Source organism: Ptychodera flava, chromosome 5 (assembly GCF_041260155.1).
Source record: "Ptychodera flava strain L36383 chromosome 5, AS_Pfla_20210202, whole genome shotgun sequence".
Classification (NCBI taxonomy): Eukaryota; Metazoa; Hemichordata; class Enteropneusta; family Ptychoderidae; genus Ptychodera; species Ptychodera flava.
Window position 1 is genome coordinate 13,130,598 of NC_091932.1, and position 19,843 is coordinate 13,150,440.

At 37.5% G+C, this 19,843-nt stretch overlaps 2 protein-coding genes across 2 annotated transcripts in view; both read left to right on the forward strand.

The window, feature by feature from the left end:
- The first annotated feature begins 2,196 nt into the window (after positions 1 to 2,196).
- Positions 2,197 to 13,141, forward strand: LOC139133052 (uncharacterized). Its single transcript, XM_070699453.1, has 9 exons — positions 2,197 to 2,551; positions 4,240 to 4,285; positions 5,281 to 5,365; positions 5,965 to 6,172; positions 6,667 to 6,795; positions 7,239 to 7,391; positions 8,254 to 8,409; positions 10,845 to 10,946; positions 12,194 to 13,141. Exons 1-9 carry the CDS (start codon positions 2,411 to 2,413, stop codon positions 12,341 to 12,343), a joined length of 1,170 nt encoding a protein of 389 aa, XP_070555554.1. The 5' UTR covers positions 2,197 to 2,410; the 3' UTR covers positions 12,344 to 13,141.
- A 3,291-nt stretch (positions 13,142 to 16,432) lies between these two features.
- Positions 16,433 to 19,843, forward strand: part of LOC139133064 (uncharacterized) — a 36,668-nt gene continuing 33,257 nt past the window's right edge. The window contains exons 1-2 of the mRNA XM_070699466.1: positions 16,433 to 16,555; positions 18,829 to 19,110. The gene's annotated coding sequence lies outside the window, so the exon portion shown is untranslated. The remainder of the gene's footprint in view (positions 16,556 to 18,828; positions 19,111 to 19,843) is intronic.

The window sequence follows — 19,843 nt, forward strand, 5'->3', positions numbered from 1 at the left end:
ACAAGACTCGACAAAGCAATCAAGCTTTCCCCTAAGTGCTCTGCGTGATTGTCCAAAATTGTACGTATTTTTATTAAACTTATCCTAGAGGTCGACGTCTTAGTGAAATCTACAGGTTTGAAATCTCCTTGATGTCATGAAAGGGGTCCCTTGAGAGCAGAGAATTCATTATTGTCGACAAAAGTGCCTCATTTCTCTGTAACTTTTCTGACTCGAAAAGAACTTGCTATGACTTAATAATATTATAGCGCAATTCGGACTGACAGCAAGGGAAATTTAAAAAGAATTATGGCATTACAATGGCATTGTCTTGTGTCACAGTTTGTCTTAAGGCAAATTTTCTCTTAGTCCTTTTTAAAAAGTTATCGTCTTTTTAAACAAAATCCCCACTCGTTACCTTGCATAATAATGTCATTGAAAATGCAGTAAGAATTCGTAATCGTTTTCCCATGTCAGTAAAGAGTATTCCTGGTTCCCTACTTTTCTTTGAAATTTAACTATTTAATCTGTCTCGTTGTTCTTTCTTCAACTATGTAGACAGACATCAATGAAATGGATAACACCAGAATCAAACATTTTTATGTTACTGATTAGTTCTGCAACCTTTAAAGTCCTCCAATAACGCTACCTCTAAAAGAATCGAGCCAGTACGTCATTCAAAAAGTTAATTAGTAACTTCCTGCTGGAAACTTTTTACGATAAAACATGGTCAATTAGTTTCTGTTTGAAAAGGTTCATATGATTACATGTAGGCACATTTACGCGGAGGTCGAGGCTTGATGAAATACCAGTGACATGTTTTGCAGTATCTTTTGTTCAGCGACATAATATATCTTTTTAGCGCCGACGAAAACAAAAACCTGTTTGTAAAGACTTTTGTGAAACAAAGATTATGCAAATTAGACAATATATGTAATACAACTTGTAAGCAAAGAAAGAACAACAAATGAGGAAACGAAACAATAATGGCATATTTAATAAAGATCGTGAAATGACAAAACGGACAGAGTTGGAGGATAAAATGGTTGCAAAAAGTACCGATGATGTAACAAATGCAAGAGAACATGTTCCGGACGCGAAATTTCGGGAAGAAGACAACTTTTGAAAGGGTCATTTGCAAAGGTTATCATGATATTACGTAATCACCATCCTTATTTTTACACATATTTATTCATTGACCCCGGATCGCTTTTCGTGTCTTTGCATGACCCAACATGTCATTATTAATACAATAATCAAAAGGCATGTATAAGCACCAGAGTCTACGATAATGCAGAGCATAGACCCTGGAGCGAGACCTCCTGGGTCTATGTGCAGAGCTAGAAAACTTAGATGCCTGATATTTTTTTCCTGGAGATTAGCGGCATTTAAGAATCGTGGCTTAATCTGGTCACAGTCCCTCTATCCACGTGGATAGAGGGACTGTGATCTGGTATAAATAACACAAGGGGCATCAGACAATTGTATGTCTTTATTATTTTAATACGTACTGCGATATAGGTTTGATGATTTTGAGTTGACTGCACAAATTATAGTTTGTATATTGCTATAGAAAGTCGAGAAAAATAGACATTCATTTTCAGTGACAGTCTAGAATATCTTTGATGGTAGCGGAATGAATGATCAACGACAGAGATTAGAGGTTTCACACAACTGTAAAATGACTAGCGACTAAGCTTGAATAACTGAGTAGCCAAGGTGTTCAGCGCCACTCAGAAAATAGCTGAACAGCCGACTGGCTGCTTAATATATTCAAAGTCGTCTACTTTTTCTTTCCATTCAGCAATCCCGCACCTTTATGACAACGATGGCAGTAGAAGCTAACTCCAAGCACATTTTCTACTCGATAAACCGACAAACCAACCAAGCAAGTTAATTATTCAACAACCATTGCTACACAGCAACACTTGGGGAAGTGCAAACATACGGCTTATCAAATGCAATAAATAATCTGCTTAATCTGCAGTAATTTCCATGTCCTGTCTGGGTAAGAAAACACGTACTATAGCTATCGTTGCCTTTCAGTTAAGAATAAATGAGAAAGTAATGACACGGTTGACACTCCACCTCACCTCACCCCCCACCCAACCTCGCGCCAATTATATTTTTTATTTGGTAGATTTACCGAGGAACTATAGTACATTCACATTCGACTACAAGAGGTCACAACATACCGGCCCTACCCGCAGCTATAATAGTTTACACCTGCCCGTCGGTGTCGCCATACACATAGCCCGTGTTCCTCTATCGTGACATAGCATAGAGTGGAGCATTGGGTTTGGATTGTCGTTCCCCAATCTTTCCACCATTTCGTCAAAACTGCACGACTCCAACATGTAGCCACGGTCCCTTCATGATGTAGTACTGGCTGTACACTGTACACTGAAGGGAGGAAAACAAGCAACGATACATGGATGGTGGTGACGAGACCTCGAAGGTCATGACTCGTGCTCGCCGGCTGAAATCGGTTCGTTTGGTGATCTTGATTCTGTTACTTTCAACACTCATCTACATAGTGAAAGAAAAGGTCAGCTCGGAAAGTCATGAAACGGTAAGAATATTGCGTGATTCCTATCAGTGTTGTTTGTATATTTCCGTACTGCTTTTACACGTCGCTGAGGTCAAAGGTCAATACGGTTATCACTGTCACAAGGGGGCGCAGTTATTTCGTGATGCCAAGTGCCGGATGTGACATGGCATTTATATTATTATTAGTACTTGGTCAATGATAGACATTAATGAAAAATGAAAAGTGTGTTTAATTCATTTCATGCACCAATCTTACCGAAACATTAAAAGCTGATAGACTAGGCAACCCCATAGGCGTGGAAGGGCTGCCCCTCCATTGGTAGATATTTTTGTAACATACATTCCTCAAGCTTCATTTTAATGACCAAAGCAAATTACTGAAGAAATTCATATGCATCAATTCTTCAAACGGTGCTAAAGTTTCAATCCTGATGGTAAAAGTTGTACAGTCTACCGCTGTTCAGATGTAAGGGAGTAATAATATGATAACGAATTTACTGCATCTTCATTGGAAAGCATCGAGCTATCTTTGCCGCTGTATGCAGTAGTTCTCGATGTCAAGGTAACTTCTTGACACAGACTGCAAGTCATTCAGCACCTCACGTCATTTTTATAATTTTTAACAGAGGGAGGTGGCAGCAAACATCTTTTCATCTCACTGTATGTTTTGTTTTTTTTCTCTATGGGTGGCCGACATATCTTTTCTTCCAAAAATCCTCCATTCCCCTGAAATCAAATGGCGTTCCCCTCTTGGGTGTTTTGCACATTCGAATGTACAAACCCTCAAGTGTAAAATCTTGCTGAGTGCTCACAAACAGTTGAATATACAGTATACACTTGTAAAGATAAGGGCAAAGGCACAATCTAAAATTAATTTACACAAGATTTTCGTCCATGAGACTTACAGAATACACCATGGGGATCGAAGAAACTTGAAAAAAGGAAAATAATTGAAAGCAAGTAAATGTTATTGTCTGTATTTTTATGTTTATTAATACATGTACTGCCCTAAAGGAGGGACAAAATATTACGAAATATACTTGTGAAAGTAAAAATAAAATACGTTTTTTTTTATTGCCAGATAGACATTTTATTTTTTGTGCTTATTTTTTCAGAAATACATTTTAGTCTTATAAAGAGCACTGGGACGCAGTGTAGTGCGCTTTTAAGAAATAAAATAATAATAATAATAATAACAACAACAACAATAATATAAAAATAATAAAAATAATAAAATAATAATAATAATAATAATAATAATAATAATAATAATAATAATAATAATAATAATAATAAAAGAATATGATCAAGTCGCAGTTTCACATAGTCTGAAAGATCCGTCGCTCGAGGGCGCTCTCTACGCTCGCCTCCGAGAGTCTATATACGCTCCTCCTCGGAGGGGAGCGCAGAGAACGTCTTCGAGAGACGTATCTTTCAGTCTAAGTTTCACACCGGTAGCCTCATTTACATGTAAATCCATCGGCTTTTACACAACAAAATCTTCCTGTCAGGATATCATACGACTGAAGGAAATGAGGGCGCTCTAATGAATTATCTCCCTTCATCAATCAAATAATTGTTATATTGTTGGTTAGTGCCCAGTTGACTTACGTCTTGTACCATGTAAATTTCGCAAATATAAATATCAACATACACAATCAACTTGTCCCTAAAGACTATCAAAACGTTTATTTTGATTTTATTCTACAGATCGTCACCGAAGAGCCAACATTTGACCACCAGCTACTACTTATAGGTCAGTAATCTTTCAGTTAACTTGCGAGTATGGAGACTTCTGTCTTGGGAACTGATATTCGGACTCTCGAAAGTTAACAATTCTTTTCTAATCTACCACACTTGTTGGACTCATTTTAAAGCTCTGGGAATAAGAAAAAAGTTGTCTTGCTTTTTTTTAAATTCGAAAATTCCCTATAGAATTAACAAAGAAATTGTGACCATTTTGAATTTCAAATATAATGGTAAATGTTAGATACTTGTTTCTCGAGTATCGAACTTTGCACGGTCACCCTTGATTTTTATTCTCAATTTGGTAAGAGAATGGTTGAAAGTATCTTAGAGGAAAGTTGTAGCAAAATTTTAAATCTATCACTTTCGAGGCACATACTGCATTTGTCACTAAAATCAAATCAGTTTTTGTGATTAAGGTCGGACATTTTGCATAACATAACATGAATAATACCGTTTTTTGTCAAAGAAGTACTTGTACAAGGTATAAGGATAAACTTAGGCAATCATTATCAACATGGTCGAGAATAATCTAATAAGTTGAGAATATAAGAAAAGTAGTTGAAAAATTTATGACGTGACGTAGGCCTTGAAAGATAAAGGTTATCGTGGAGCATGCTTGGAAGTCAGTTGTGTCACACAATATGTGGCTCTTAACCCTTTAAGAGCTGTAATTTTTCCCACTATAATTTTACTGCAATATTTTACCAATTGTTATAATTTTTTCCCGAAATTTTGTGATAATTTTGGACGAAACGGACACCATATTTCATTGACTAGAGTCTTTTATCAAAATTTTGGCAAAAAAAACCTGAAAAAATTGACAAGGGTATATTTTATAGAGGCCACAAAAATTGACTTTGGCGCTCAAGGTTTTTAAATTGCCATACGTTTATACTGCATTAGACTTTGTGTAATGAGCGACTTGAGCGTCTTCCATAACAGGTAACGCGCGGCTGTCGTTTCTTTCAACCGAATTCATTGGAATATTTGTGTCCTTCGCAGGTGTTGGCAATATTGGTCTGCGTCATCTGCAGTCACTAATGACGTCGACATATTCTGTCGATATAACTGTGGTAGACCCTAGTTGGTAAGTCCTGTCTGTCCGAGTCAGACCTATTGTTTATCAGTTCATGAGTTGCGATGGCAAACAATCTGTGATCGCAATATTAGTTATTTTAACTTTGATAATTTCCTTGTGTATTATCATCTCATGGACGTAAACACAATCTTCTATTACAATGTATATGTATTCTTCAAAGAAGCCCGCCAACAATTTCTCACATTGGTACTGTTTTCGTGAAGCAGTGGTATGGGCATTTGTTGCTATTTTCCTAATTATTACATTATTTTTATCAAAATATTAAATTCACCGTTGAATATGCAAGTTATAAAATAGCTTATTGCCAGTTAATCTTTCATCAACTCAATAGAAAATGTACCATATATGAGCAAATGATTGTTTTAGCCGATAAAAAGGGCACGTTTGCGCAAAGCTTAACGATCCACTGAAAAAATTGAATAAGGTGAAATGCAACGTTTACGATCCCTGACAGAAGTAGATATACGCTGAGGAAAACAAAAACAAAAAAGAAGAAAAGAAAAGTTAGACATTGAAACGGTCAAGAACATGGCATTGCGATAATTTATTCGCTTTTGTAATTTTTAGTCGTCTACACTTCGTCACAGGTCTGCCATACAACGGGCGCAGAGTATGTGTGACATAGAGAGGCGTACGGACTCTCAAATACGAGTCTCATTTTTCGACTCTCTGGATACATTTTCTGTGGGAACCAGGTTCGATGTAGTAATCATAGCGACAAACGCTGACGTCAGACGAATAGTAATCGAAGACGTTCTTGCTTGTTGCAAAGTCCAATATCTCATTTTAGAAAAGGTAGGTGAGAAAATAATGAAAGAGAATGTTTTTTCATTTCTGTACCGTATGCCCGAGTCTTGTAAACGATGGTGGGAAACAACTTCCCCCAGACACGGGGCCAAATTTGCACACAAGGACACTGCACAGGGATGCTTCTCTGTCGCAGAGAGGTATATCAGACATAAAGATGGCTCCGATGTTGTTCGTTTCTGGGGATCTCACATACTACGAAGCTGTACCTGGAACTTGTGAAGTCAATGATCGTGTGAATACTTCTTTGGAGTTCGAAAATCAATCATAGTATCAATGCGGAGCGTGTTAGGGGACGAGAAAACTTGCTACTAGATTTTAGACTGCAATATTATCTTTCCACTTTCACATAAAATCGTAGGAGTCTCGATAAATCATGTACCGGGAAATGAATATGCACCATTGTCATTAAGTATGCCACAGTTTTCTAGAACAACTTCTGTGTATCCGAACACTTGAATTTTTGCGTGTATTCTATGTAGGTGCTATTCCAAACAGCAGTTGACCACGTTGAAATGAAGAGATTGTTTGATAGATACCAAGTCCAAACCTACGTACACGCACAGTGGGGCACTGTTCCCCTTGCTAAGTATTTGAAAAGCAGGCTAAAGGTAAGAACACTGAATCAATAGTTTCATAGGAATTTTTTTTTATGTTGGCTTGTTGACTCAAACTTCTAAAAAGCGTTTTTTGATGCCAGTAAGTTTCTTTCATGTGTTATAGAATTATAGAAGAATTTCATTAACGTGTGGCATTTATGGTTAGACAAGAGACTTTCGAGAGAGAAATTTACAAATTAAAATAATATTAGGAGATTGAGTTGCTTCAAAAAGCTGTTGGAGACCATACAAACCCGATTGTTTCCATAATTGATGTGACTTCACGTGTTCCTATGATCGTATAAAGCACAATTTGGTCATCAAATCTTCGTATATATATATTTGTGCATCTTATTGTTATTATCTCTGAAAATTCAAAACTATAATCGTTGCATAGCATTCACGATTTTATGAACCATTCTCGAGAGATATTACTCATTGTTTTTGTTTTACAGCCTCCTGTGGACATACACGTTGAAGGAGGGAACTGGGGCCTGTGCTGTAACTCAATTCATTTCCTGACGCTGGCGTCCTTCCTCAATAACCAAAGCTCCCTAACCCTTGACGGCTCCCGCCTACAGCCTGGATACGCAGAATCCAAACGACAGGTTTGTAATTCTGTTATGAGATAATGTGCGAAATGCATTCCCAATAACAGGTCCACTTTTTCATAGTGTTGGATTGACTGTACGTATCAACAATGATGTTCAGACTGCTCCAATGACGTTGCATGAGAGATAGACAAATACATCCTTGGTGGGCTAGTAAGAATAACTACATGCATTGTTTCTCCTTCCAAATATTGACATTTTTAATTCTGGACTGGGTTGGACATGATTGTTTTTATTCCAGACAATGAAATAATTATTTATCTGGAGTTGACAGTCACGAAAGTATTTCTTGCAAGGTGGATAGCTGTAATGATAACAATTTGCACTGAGTAGATCTTTTCATTTTTGACCACCCTATCAAAAATATGATCAATTTTCACTTAGTTGAACAATCACCATGACAATCTTCCCATGAGAAGCAATTTTAATCGTTCGCCGCATCGTCGTGTCACCCAACAACTTACCATTGTTGTTTCATAGCTTTAAACCCTTTCACAAATCATGGTTTGGCCCTATCCTGTCGCTTTCCATGGTAGAGTTGGACCTCTAAACAGGGAAATGGGGATGAAAGGATTCAACCCTGCATTGCCTGGTTCTCTAGAATATGTGTAAGATCATCTGCAGTGTAATAGAGTTTGCTGTAACTGGTACTTTAGATTGCAAATAGAGGTAATGATGATTTGATAATACACCGTATCCAGTCTGTCCACCTTGTGACGAAGACCATCCAAAAATGAAATATTTATCTATAAATTATGGTCAACACTTCGCAAAGCTCACATAAGTAAGTCCACTACCATTGTTAAAATTATATGGTGCCCTCAAACTTAATGCTTACACCTTTTCGATTAATATTTAGGGATTTGTGGAGATATTTGGTGAATTAACTGGTCAGATTGCTACAAGAGACGGCGTAGCGGATGTCGTATTACAGTGCTCTTCAACAGGGGCTTCCGGCGACAGGAATCTGACTTTCTCGAACAGGCAAGGAAGAGTGGTTTGGAACGAGAAAACGGTAAGTTTATCGACTGCGATTCTGTAGCCACTTTTGAGAGATGTTATAGGTAAAATGACAGTGAAATGCTTGAATTCATTATCAAAACCCAAATTCCTGCATTCCATTCAGCCAGCGGTCTTTTTATCTTTCTGTCCATCTTTCTTTGATTGTATCTTCCACAACATAGACAGCGCCATTGAAGGTAGAATGTGTCTAGGGGAAGTATATCCTAACTCTGATTATTTTGCTATACATCTTTGGTCTACCACTTGTTGTGTACCATTTTGAAGCTTGTAAGTTACAGGCTCAGTTTTGTAAAAATCAAAGAATTTTATTTCCCTCAATAGAGTTAATTCAGGGATGGCGGCTATTTTGAATTTCAAGTGTCGGTAAATTAGGTAATTTTTCTCTTGTGCCAAAGTTTGCCCTTAACCCCTGATTTTTATTAGTTCACATTTCATTTTGGTAATATGTATATAGATATATCATAGAGAACTTACATGGTAAGTTGGTGGCGTCTGTATGCATGTCTATCTCTCTGTCTCTCTGCCTGTCTGTCTGTCTGTCTGTCTGTATGTATGTATGTATGTATGTATGTATGTATGTATGTATGTATGTATGTATGTATGTATGTATGTATGTATGTATGTATGTATGTATGCATGCATGTATGTATATATGTCCGTCCGTCCACATCGAAAACTCAAAAACCATAGCAACTACCATCTTAGTGTTTGGTGTACAGGTGCACCCAGTGGTGGAGATGTGAATTCGAACAAATTAGCAGCTGAGTGTCTATATGCAAACGAGGTAAAGAAAAAAGGAAAAATCCTGCAAATTGCTAAAATCCTGTAATCACTCACCAGATTTGGTTAAAACTTGGTACGAAGGTCCTTTTGGAAGACTTGTGTTAGATTTGTACAAATTGTGGTGAAATTTTCATATTTGTGTTTTGTGGCAATTTTCCGCGTTTTTGGTCAAAAAATCATCTTCTGTGAAACTGTGTGTCGGATTGCTTTGCTTATGCGCATATTCCTAAAGGTAAACTTAGTTTTACTTATATTGAAATTGTGGTGAAATGTTTTGGGGCAATAGTTTTTTCATTTTTGGTCAAAAATCTTCTCTGAAACTATTTGTCAGATTGCTTTGAAACTTGGTGTGCATGATTATACAGCTGACATCAGATAAATTTGTACGCATTGTGGTGACATTTTCAAACTTGTATTTTTGGGGCAATTTTTCCAGTTTTCACTAAAATATCTTCCCTGTAACCGCATGTCTTATTGCTTTGAAACTTGGTATGCATGTTCATAGCGGTAAACTGAATTGAGTTCATACAGATTGTTGTGAAATTTAGATATTTGTGTTTTGGGGACAGTTTTTTTTTCCTTTTTTTGCCAAACATCTTTTCTGAAATTGCTCGTCTGATTGCTTTAACATTTGATATGAAGGTTCTCAGGGATGATCTGTATCAGTTTTGTACAAATCGTGACAAAACCTGCAATATTGTATTCTTCAATTTTTCTCTGAATTTGGTCCAAAAATGTCAAATATCTCATTCTTTAATTCCCTGGTCCAATCGCCAAAACTTGCATACCACTGCACATTTCATCGCTGTATTTGGTGTGTCGATGCATGCTCAACTCTTTATGGGAATTTCTTCAAATGAAGTTATGACTACCCAAAAGTATGCCACTGAACAGCAAAAGTGTAACCTTGGTTAAAATTTTAATAACTGCTGGTCAGATTGCCTCGAAAATCATCTCAAGTAACTTAGGTAGGATTGGTCACGTTTTACTTCATATCTGAAATTGTAACCAGGGCAGCTGACACACCATGTTTTACAAAAAGTGCATGCAAGTAGCCACAGTTGTTGGGCACAGATCTTGTAAACGATCATCTTTTTGTCACTCACAAGTATGTAGGATGACAACAATATGTAAATACAAACAAATATATCATCTCAGCTTGGCCTCATAATCCAGCAAGGTCAGGCTATGGATCACCAAATCTTACATCTGTGTGAATAGATATGTCAATTTTGTTTAGAAAAAATACTGAAATTACAATCGAACTTTGGTTCGGATTGTTTTTGTTATTTTCCATTTTTTATTGTCTTTTATAGAATTGTGGGTCAAATAATGTCTTTTACAAAAATCCCTGGTTTGATGCCTTTAAATTTGGTTAGAAGGGCCTTAAAATAGATGTACATATATTATGTTACAGGCTCCGAAAAAGTAATGGGAATTAGTATTGTGTATGTCACTGATAACAGTCAGACTTTTAACTGAGGAAGATACAAATAAGTAGTGTTGTGCAAGCTTTGGATGAGCAAGGATAGTTTAAACTTTCCTGAGGAAAGGTTTGGCAAATGTTTAAGTCTTTCAATTTCAAGGCGCGAACTACAAGTCTCTTCATGAGTCACATTGTACAATCATATACTTCTCTTCCAGGGTATTGCCTTGGGTACTTTCAAGGGAAATGACGACCTCAACACTGTAAACGAAGTAAAAGAATATCCTTTTCCAATGGTCAGTTCATGGAGTCGCATATTGGTAAGTCATTCGTAAATACATATGGACGAAAATTCAACTATTCAAACGGAACGATGTAATATTATAATTTCTTTCGCGATGAATATTAAGTAATTTTTTTTGCGTCCGCGCGCGCGTAGGTTTCCAAGAGTTCTGAAAAAAGCGACTTACAGAATTTTCCATCTAGTGAGTGATATTCTGTCGAAAATCCAGGTCATGACTTTTACATTGCGAGATAATACTGCCTTACAGCACTTATATTAGTCTGGTTCCCTGGCCCATTTCTACCGCTGGCTGCGCTGCTAACGAAAATAAGGTCCCTATTTTCGTTAGCAGCGCAGCCAGCGGTAGAAACAGGCCAGGGAACCAGACTACACTCATATGACAACCATTGAACCATGTGCTGACGTCAAGTGGTACCCTCCGAAAGAATCTAGTCACAAAAAAGATGCATGTTGCATAAGAAAACTGTCGAAGAAGGGAAATTTATTAATTTTGTTTTAGATATTTTTCAACCGCTTACCCGCCTACCTTTTGGGAATTTTGAGTGGACATAAAACAAAACAATGTACACCCGTCTGCTTAATCCATCATACCCTATTATAATGACCCTGGAGTGTCACCCATGGTGTATATCATCCTGAAGACGTAACCCTGGTTTGTCCAAACCAGTGTGTCACCAATGTGTTCACGTTCGTATGTTACCCCTGGCGTGTGCCGTCCCTTACACGGAATTTCCAGTGTGTCACCCCCGGTATGTCTTCCGCGGCGTATCACACTCACAGTTTATCTGTCGCCCTGCCCTTGCCTTTAGATAGTGTTTTCTCTGCATGTTCATTGAAAGGGGCACTTTCTGCCCTGTTCATCAAAATTAAGGGACAGACTTGACATTTTAGGGGGCAGTCACTTTTGATGTTGATTTTGCCGTCTTAGGAAGCGCTTCGTCGATATCATTAAGTTGCGTCGACTCTGTCCCTTGCAGCACCCATACTAACATCGACATCATGATGTTTATCAGCTTGTGATGTGCTCGGCAGCTCCCAAATTCCATCATTGATAGACACAGTTCGCTACACTGTTTTGTGCGCAATTTCCGCGCTGTCAGTAACTTTTTCAGGGCAGACGATGTCTCGAAATGCTCAATTTGTGCAATCGCGCAGTCGAGAGAAAACCCTTTGTCGATAACCATAATACGCATGAAGATCAATGGCTTGCATATAGATTATCAAATGTCAAGCTGACAAATCTCTGTTTGATTCTCTTCGCAGGTTGAACAGCTGTTGTCAACCGGACAGTGTGACCTGCCGTTGTACGAAAACGTGTACAAAATGTCCATGGCATTGAACGACGCTTTCCTCGCACATCTCACTGAAGCTCAGAACGAGGACGCCATGGAAGGGATCTGTCCGATCACGTGACCCCACCCTATTTATTAGAAAAGGCAATGAAATATTTAAAAGGCGAATGTTTTTACATGCAACGACTCTTTTAAATGGTACTAAAACAACATATGCGTATGATTAGAAACATTCATAAATCAAATTCTGTGAAGCTTATACCGTCCGGTTATGATATTAACCGTTTCTTCTAGCTCGTTGTTAGACATACATGTACGCAAGTACAGCGCAAAAAGTGTTACGACAACGTTTCCAGGATTAATCCGATGTTTTAATGTAATGCCTTCAAAATATCCTTGTGTCCATTTCCTTGGCCTACCTTATTGTCTGCCTTCGAGCTCACGTAGATAGGTTATGTCCTTCAACAAGTACACACGACAGTACATATCCATTATTGACTGGCCGCTTCCTGATTTATTATTAATTTAATATTTGGCTTAAGAAAATGAAATTGTTTTACATTTTTATCGTCGTAATTAATGTAATGTACAGGGGAAGGTGTAACTTTTCGATGGAGCCAGTTGTTTCTATTTTTCATAAAGAATGCTTCCTAAACCAGTCGAAATCAAATAGAAGCCCGCTTACATATTGGCAAGAACAGTCGTAACAAATGATTTAAAAACTGAGATCGTTGCATTTCTAATGATAATTTACATAAAGGGCGTACAAAATATCGTTTGTGATATCACTGCCTTATCCCTCTAGTAGCAAACTGCGCATTTTATCTGGAGGCTTCAGATTTTTAGCGTCTTCTTTAGTTGCAAAAAGCCTGGAAGAAAACGCAATAAAGATATACCCGTGTTTCAAGGTTTCCACAAATGTTTTTCATGACGTCATCTTATCTTTTTGTATTTCTTTGACATGAACAAGCAGGGATTTGCAAATTCCTGAGATGAAAAACGTGTGTTTGGGAAAAAAATATCTGCTCATGCAGTTAGGAAATTCAGTACTATGACAATCTTATGTTATCTTAAACTACGAAGTTGTAAATAAAGTCTAAATGGTGTATAGCTCTTTCTTCATGGGTCATGGTGACGACATTATTCTCGGTGTATTGAAGACCGTGGACGTTCACATCAATGTATAATCAAAAGCGTAATATAGCTATAGTTTGTGTGTTTTTCACTCTTTGCATCTGTTTAAAGTCTGGGTTTGTAATCCATAGTTTCTTGGTCTACTCTCTAAACCACGTAGAAGTGCTTGTCTCACAACCTGTCAAAACCGTCTGTTTGTGTGCAATGACCATTGCCCAAATTATAATATTAATATTGTCTACAACTGAATTTAATCCGGGCTAAATTCATTTTGGCACCAGTTTGATCGCATATCGTACAGATGCGATATTTTGGTGAACTTAATATATCGCTTTTCAACATACTTTGTAGGGAATCGGTAGTTGTTTTGTAGGTAGAGAAGTTAACAAAAATAATGAAAGGATTATCAAGCGATTGAGAGACTCAAAAACACAAACAATTGATATTATACATTGACCATAACAAAAGCGGCATAGATCTAGTCTGAAAGTGCGCATGTTTCCTCAAGATAGCAACCTATGAATCTGATGGAAAGTTAATCAACTATAATGGCAAATAGAGTACTGATAAATGATGAATTTGACAGTGAGGCCATCAATTCAAGGTTTAATAGCTCGCCAAGGAGACGTTACACCGTTGAATACATATTGATTTCGAAGCAATGTTGATGTAGAGGCTATTATTCTGATGAGCTCGGGACGAAGCAAAGACCGTCGAGGTTCTCGAGGGTCAATGGACGAAGAAAGAACGGAAATAATTACCACAGCACGGTTGTATGCCAGTGAACGCCCGTTGTGTAGTGAAACCCATCACTGTGCATTCCACTATACCCATCATATTCACCAGGTTACCGTGCCTCAGTAAAATTAGGAAATTTTCAGGAATTTCCACAGAAAAAAAATTGGTCAACGTTTACTAATGATTGCCCATATACGCCCTTGCTGTATTTCAGTCACATTTCAGGTGGCGTTATACGTAACTCAGCGTATTTTGCTGAAATAACCTTTTGCGAAGATTCGTTCGATTTTCATTAATTTGTTAACCGAGTTCATTTGGTTCTCCTTTTAGCATGACAAACAGTCGTAAGTTGGGTGACAAAAAGCCTGATTTCCTTGCTTCTTTTTTCTCCCGTTTCAACATTTCTGGCTGGGTCATATTCTGTGAAATATAACAAACCGATGATTAGTTTGGCAGTAACGTTCTGAAATTTTGAATAAGAGTCATTTCAGTTTAAAGTTTGCTTATCATAATTTTAATCACTTTTTGAATGCTAATCTTTCAACTCCTCCATTCCATAGATAATTGAAAACAAAATTCTCGTTATTTTGTACGTAGACTCAAGTTTCAGATATGACATTAAATATAATAATGTAGTATCAAGTCTTCGACAAATTAATGTTTATCGTTAATACCAAAATTTAGGTTTTCTGCCCCATTGTTACCAAACTCAACGTATAGATTCTCTACATTTTGAAAATACTTAGTATGAGGGGGTTTCATGTACTCTGTGATAAGAAATAATGCTTTAAAAAGTATGTTCGTTAAGTGCAACGCCACCTTGACTTATTCTGTATATTGAGTTCACAAAGTTGCTCTTCCTAATCCAATTTAATTTTCTTCCTTTATTGATAAAAATACTTTAGCTTCCAAGTCAATTAGCGTAATTAGTTAATAAAATTTGTTTTCTACAGGGACATATGGCTGCCCCTTGTCATTTTTTGTCCATCAGTATTATTACTACGGCAGCTGTATTGTTGAGAATCGTGAAGCTTGAACAATGAGTTGTTAACATACTATATCCATTGTATCTGGCGTCTAATTGGAACAGATAAAGAAGCCCATCACATCGTTTCCTGTGTCCATCGACAGTATATACGGGAGAATTACATTCAGAAACTTAACCCTCAGCGTCCGGTACAATGTGCAAGGTTTTCTCTGACATTTTAAAATTGTGTGTAATGCCATGGTTATTTACATGCTGGGATTCATGTCCGCACAGTAAATTAAACCATAGAGCTGTTGTTTTAGATGCTTACGATTAAAGTTAAAGCAAAATGTGACAAAGACCTCGATCGCATTTTGCTCAACTTTAAGGCATATTTTACTGCCTTGATCACATTTTACGTTTGCTTTGAGCTAAACAGTAAATCATTCAATGCGTTTGGATTCTAATGGAGCATTTCTAATTTGTGTTTAATGAGATTGGCTACCATATAAGTACCGTCAAATTAAGATGTTTTAGCGTGCAGAACAGCTATTTTAATTTCCGTATCACAGACCCCGAGGTTGATAACCTCCTGAGTCGAGATTGGCCACTCCCATGAATGTACTCTTCCTCCATTGTTCAGTAACAAGGAAGTTTAAAAACAACTTATGTTGTGTTTTCGTTGGTAGAGCTAGATATGAACAATACCACAAATTTACTAAGGGTGACTGGATGTCACACTCTCTGACAATATGTGGACATTCCTTCGAGTTCAGTTAGAGTTTAAGTACACAGTGTATTCTGCCTGCACCATTCAGTGTCAACAGTATATCAGACCCTTTTTCGTCTTACTTCTTATCCATGTTCATTTGAATTGCCCTTTTAATGACTGAGTTGCCGATCACAGGTGTTTGTAACGGAAAATAATCCTACAGTATTTTATAATTGGAAGTGCGCCTCTAGTCTTTTCATATTGACAACAAGTCTTCAGCGTTTCCATGCTTACTAGTGGGATCATCGGTTGAGTTCCCGTTGATCCAATCACTCAGATCAGATAAAGGACAAACGATGAACTCTAAGCAAAAACGCATGTTGCTACAGCAACGTATGAATGTTCATTCGAAGCATTGTTAAACCCCGAACGCGTTTCTTATTACTTAGTGATCTATTAGTAATAGCATCTTAACCAATGAGAGCGCCGGGTGTTTAAATTATTGTGAGTGATTATTGACGCGTGAAACGTTGATTGTGTTTACAAGGTCTGTAGTTAAAACTCTTGAGGTTTTGAAGGGTGGAAGTTTACAGTATTTTAATATTGACTCTCACGGGATTTCATGGCGAAATTGAAACCTCATAAAATGTGCAAGTATTGTGGAAATTAGTTGCCAACGTGTGCCGAAGCTTTCGAAACAGCAAGAAATATGAATCGCGTCTTGTTGTTTAATAGCTACCTCCAAGTATTGCTCCTTTACGTCAGTTTTGGATTTTGTCAAGGTAAGTAAACTTAATTTTTTTTGTCTCAAGACACACGGACAGAAATTGTAACTGTTGTTGTGTGAAAGGTCCAAGGAAAATTTTATAAACAATGGCTTTAGTTTCTAAATTCATTGAAGAAAAGAAGTGGACAGATGTTGAAGAAGCCCAGCTTTTCAGTGCCATCTCTTCCACATATTAGCCAATTATAACATGAACGGCAATACACACGTTCCCTGCCTTCATTTAGAGAATATTATGCGTACATTTGTCTTGATCAAATTGCACCCATAATTTTTGAAATTTTCAATATATCAACGAAGACATTATGGTTAGGTTTCCACTCCAACAAAATTGAAACTAAAATAAAACGCTCATGAGACTGACATTGTCGTGTATGAAATATTTTTAATAATTTTGTTTTAATATGGGTGGTCAAATATTTAATTATGCGCGGAATGTGCCGAAGCTGATGAAAAACTAATGACGTTTTGGAGAAGCCTTCATCATTCTGGCCTTCTGAATTTTAGGAACCTGGGGGAAAATGTTGACTTAGCGGTAATGTCTCGGTGCTTTTGATATTGTGTATACATTCATTGCTAAGCAACACACGTTTTTCTCTGTGCAATCTAAAGGTCATTGTAAAGGAATCTTTTAAAACCTATAGGCTACAGAAAATACAAATGCGTCAGTCTGAATTAGCTCCCTAAACGTTTGGGGCTGAAATTTTTCATAAAGTAGAGTGAACTGCGCAAAATCAAAGGGTGATGCGTATTCCTATGTGACGTACCTCAATAAGTCAGTCGGTAACACTACTTATTTCTCATCATTTTTTATTTCTACCGACAGTAATATGTTGCATTTTTAAAGAAAATTATTAATATTTTCACTTTTGTCAGCTCAGAAGATCAAACGTTTTTCAATGTAGCAATGGCACTCTTGTGGTCACAGCAAATAAGCACGTACAGTTCGAAACGCTGAGAGCGCACAAGTCTCGCTGTAACGCAGTGCAGCAGAGCGCTCCCTACTTCTTGTGGTCTTCGTAGTGCAGTGTGAATCAATGTGACAACACTCCTACGAGAGCGTGTCCGTTCAAATGGAAGACGGCCGTAAGACCTTGGATTCTGAGGGCTGAGTCTTGAAACCATCCTTTCCCCCACAATTTCGCACAATCCGTTTACAACGTCAGGTTCAACTACCGACAAGAGATCACAATAAAATGTGACCCATGAGACATGCTACTGTAACATTGGCTTTTGATGCTGTGCTAGGTTACTAGAAGTCACAAAGTTGTGAAAACATGCTGAGAGAGAGAGAGAGAGAGAGAGAGAGAGAGAGAGAGAGAGAGAGAGAGAGAGAGAGAGAGAGAGAGATTTGTTCCCATTTCTATAAGCTGACTTGGGAAGATCGTTAACTTCATAAGTTCTTAAATTCGAATGGTGTCCGGCTAGTTTGCAAAGTATTACACCAATCCTTTCCATGCCTTCCCATTACAAGAAAATCATCCTGTCGTCGACTTGCGTCAACAAGAAGAGAAGAATTTTGTGCTTTCTTTTCTACGATTTTGTGTTCAAATACCTGGTATGATTTTCCCTTAATATCCCGAAAATTCAGTTTGTTGATTAATAAATAGTTACATCAATGAAGAGTAGATATAAGAATTATGCAAATCGGATGGGCAGAAGGGAACTGTCAGTGGTGAAGAGAGGGCACTTTTGGGAGCTTGAACTGTTGTAAGGAGTGAGGAGCGAGCAGACTATAGATACTGGAAAACAGTGGGCATTATAATGCAGAGAGGAGGGCAGTTACAAACAGCTTCACTTTCCTCTAAAAATGATAAGGACAAGGTAAAAAAATATGTAAAATTACTGGCAAATGTTTTGTGAAGATTTTGTAAAATTGACTGAATTTACCAATTGGCTGCACCCTGACAGTCTGTCTGACGGACGGACGGTTTTCATGATGGATGGCTTGGATGATGGCGGCAAAGAGTTGTTTCATCTAGGCTGCTGAGTTAAGCAGGGGGTTTCTGCAATTTTACAAGTCGTTCCCCGCCCTTGTAACACTGAAGTTGGTATAATCCTACAATGGAACGACGCAGGTTAATTTGCTCGATGCCTGTTCACAAAAAAAACCTAAAAAAGCGTCACATTAAAAGTTTATGTGAAAACCATGGATTTAAATCTCCGTAAATATTTCGCACTGATCCCGTTATTATTCTAGTGAAAATCCCCTTATCTCAACATTGTAGATGAAACATATCACTTTTACTTTTTTCTACATTGTGGTTTCAGAGATATCAAAAATATTATGTGAAGGTTCTAGAGGAAGTATACAGTGCCCATCAAACGTACCAGGCCACGATGAGTTGATATACATAGTCTGGGCAAACTACGGACGAACAAGTAAGAGCGAATGTGGAAGTTCTAAGAAAACAGATTGCATATCAACGGGGACTTTGACAATCGTGAAGGATAAGTGTGAAAATCAACAGACCTGCGAGGTCAAGGCATCAAACTCTGCTTATGGTGATCCTTGCAGTGGAGTAACTAAGTACCTGGAAATCAAGTATCGATGTGAGTATAATACAAAGCAAAGTTTTCATGTCTAAGCATGTGTATTCCAGTGTCACCGTATGTATGTATGTATGTATGTATGTATGTATGTATGTATGTATGTATGTATGTATGTATGTATGTATGTATGTATGTATGTATGTATGTATGTATGTATGTATGTATGTATGTATGTATGTATGTATGTATGTATGTATGTATGTATGTATGTATGTATGTATGTATGTATGTATGTATGTATGTATGTATGTATGTATGTATGTATGTGTTTATGTATGTAATCATGCATCTTAAAAACTCAATTCCATGTGCCGTAAAGTGTTATGATCTGCAGTGAAAGTGATTGTTGTTATCTAAGTGACATTATTTAGAAACACGGTTCTGTGAAATAGCAATAAGCTTAAGGTAAAATATAGAATTACAAGATCAACTTTCCCGCAACACAAAAGAGAAGAAATTGCTTGTGACACGAAGTTGTGCAATTTACCCATGCAGTGTTCATGTTGAGGGAGGTCAGGAGGGTTCAGCAACTCTGAAATAAATAGGGATATTTCGTGATAAAAAGTGGTGCAATGCATCAGTGCAGTGGCCATGTATGGAGGTCAGAAAGGGGTGTCCCCCTCCTGTTGAAGGAACTTTTGAAAATTTAGCTATTGAAGTAGTGTCATTTGATAACGTTTTGGGTGACCTTTTAGACATACATGGGCCAAGTGTCGAACAATGTGACAAAACG

Coding starts and splice junctions, on each gene's coding strand:
- LOC139133052 (XM_070699453.1), top strand. CDS start 2,411: ATGGATGGTGGTGACGAGACCTCGAAGGTCATGACTCGTGCTCGCCGG. Junction 5,366..5,964: donor ACTGTGGTAGACCCTAGTTG/GTAAGTCCTGTC, acceptor ACTTCGTCACAG/GTCTGCCATACAACGGGCGC. Junction 6,796..7,238: donor ATTTGAAAAGCAGGCTAAAG/GTAAGAACACTG, acceptor TTTGTTTTACAG/CCTCCTGTGGACATACACGT.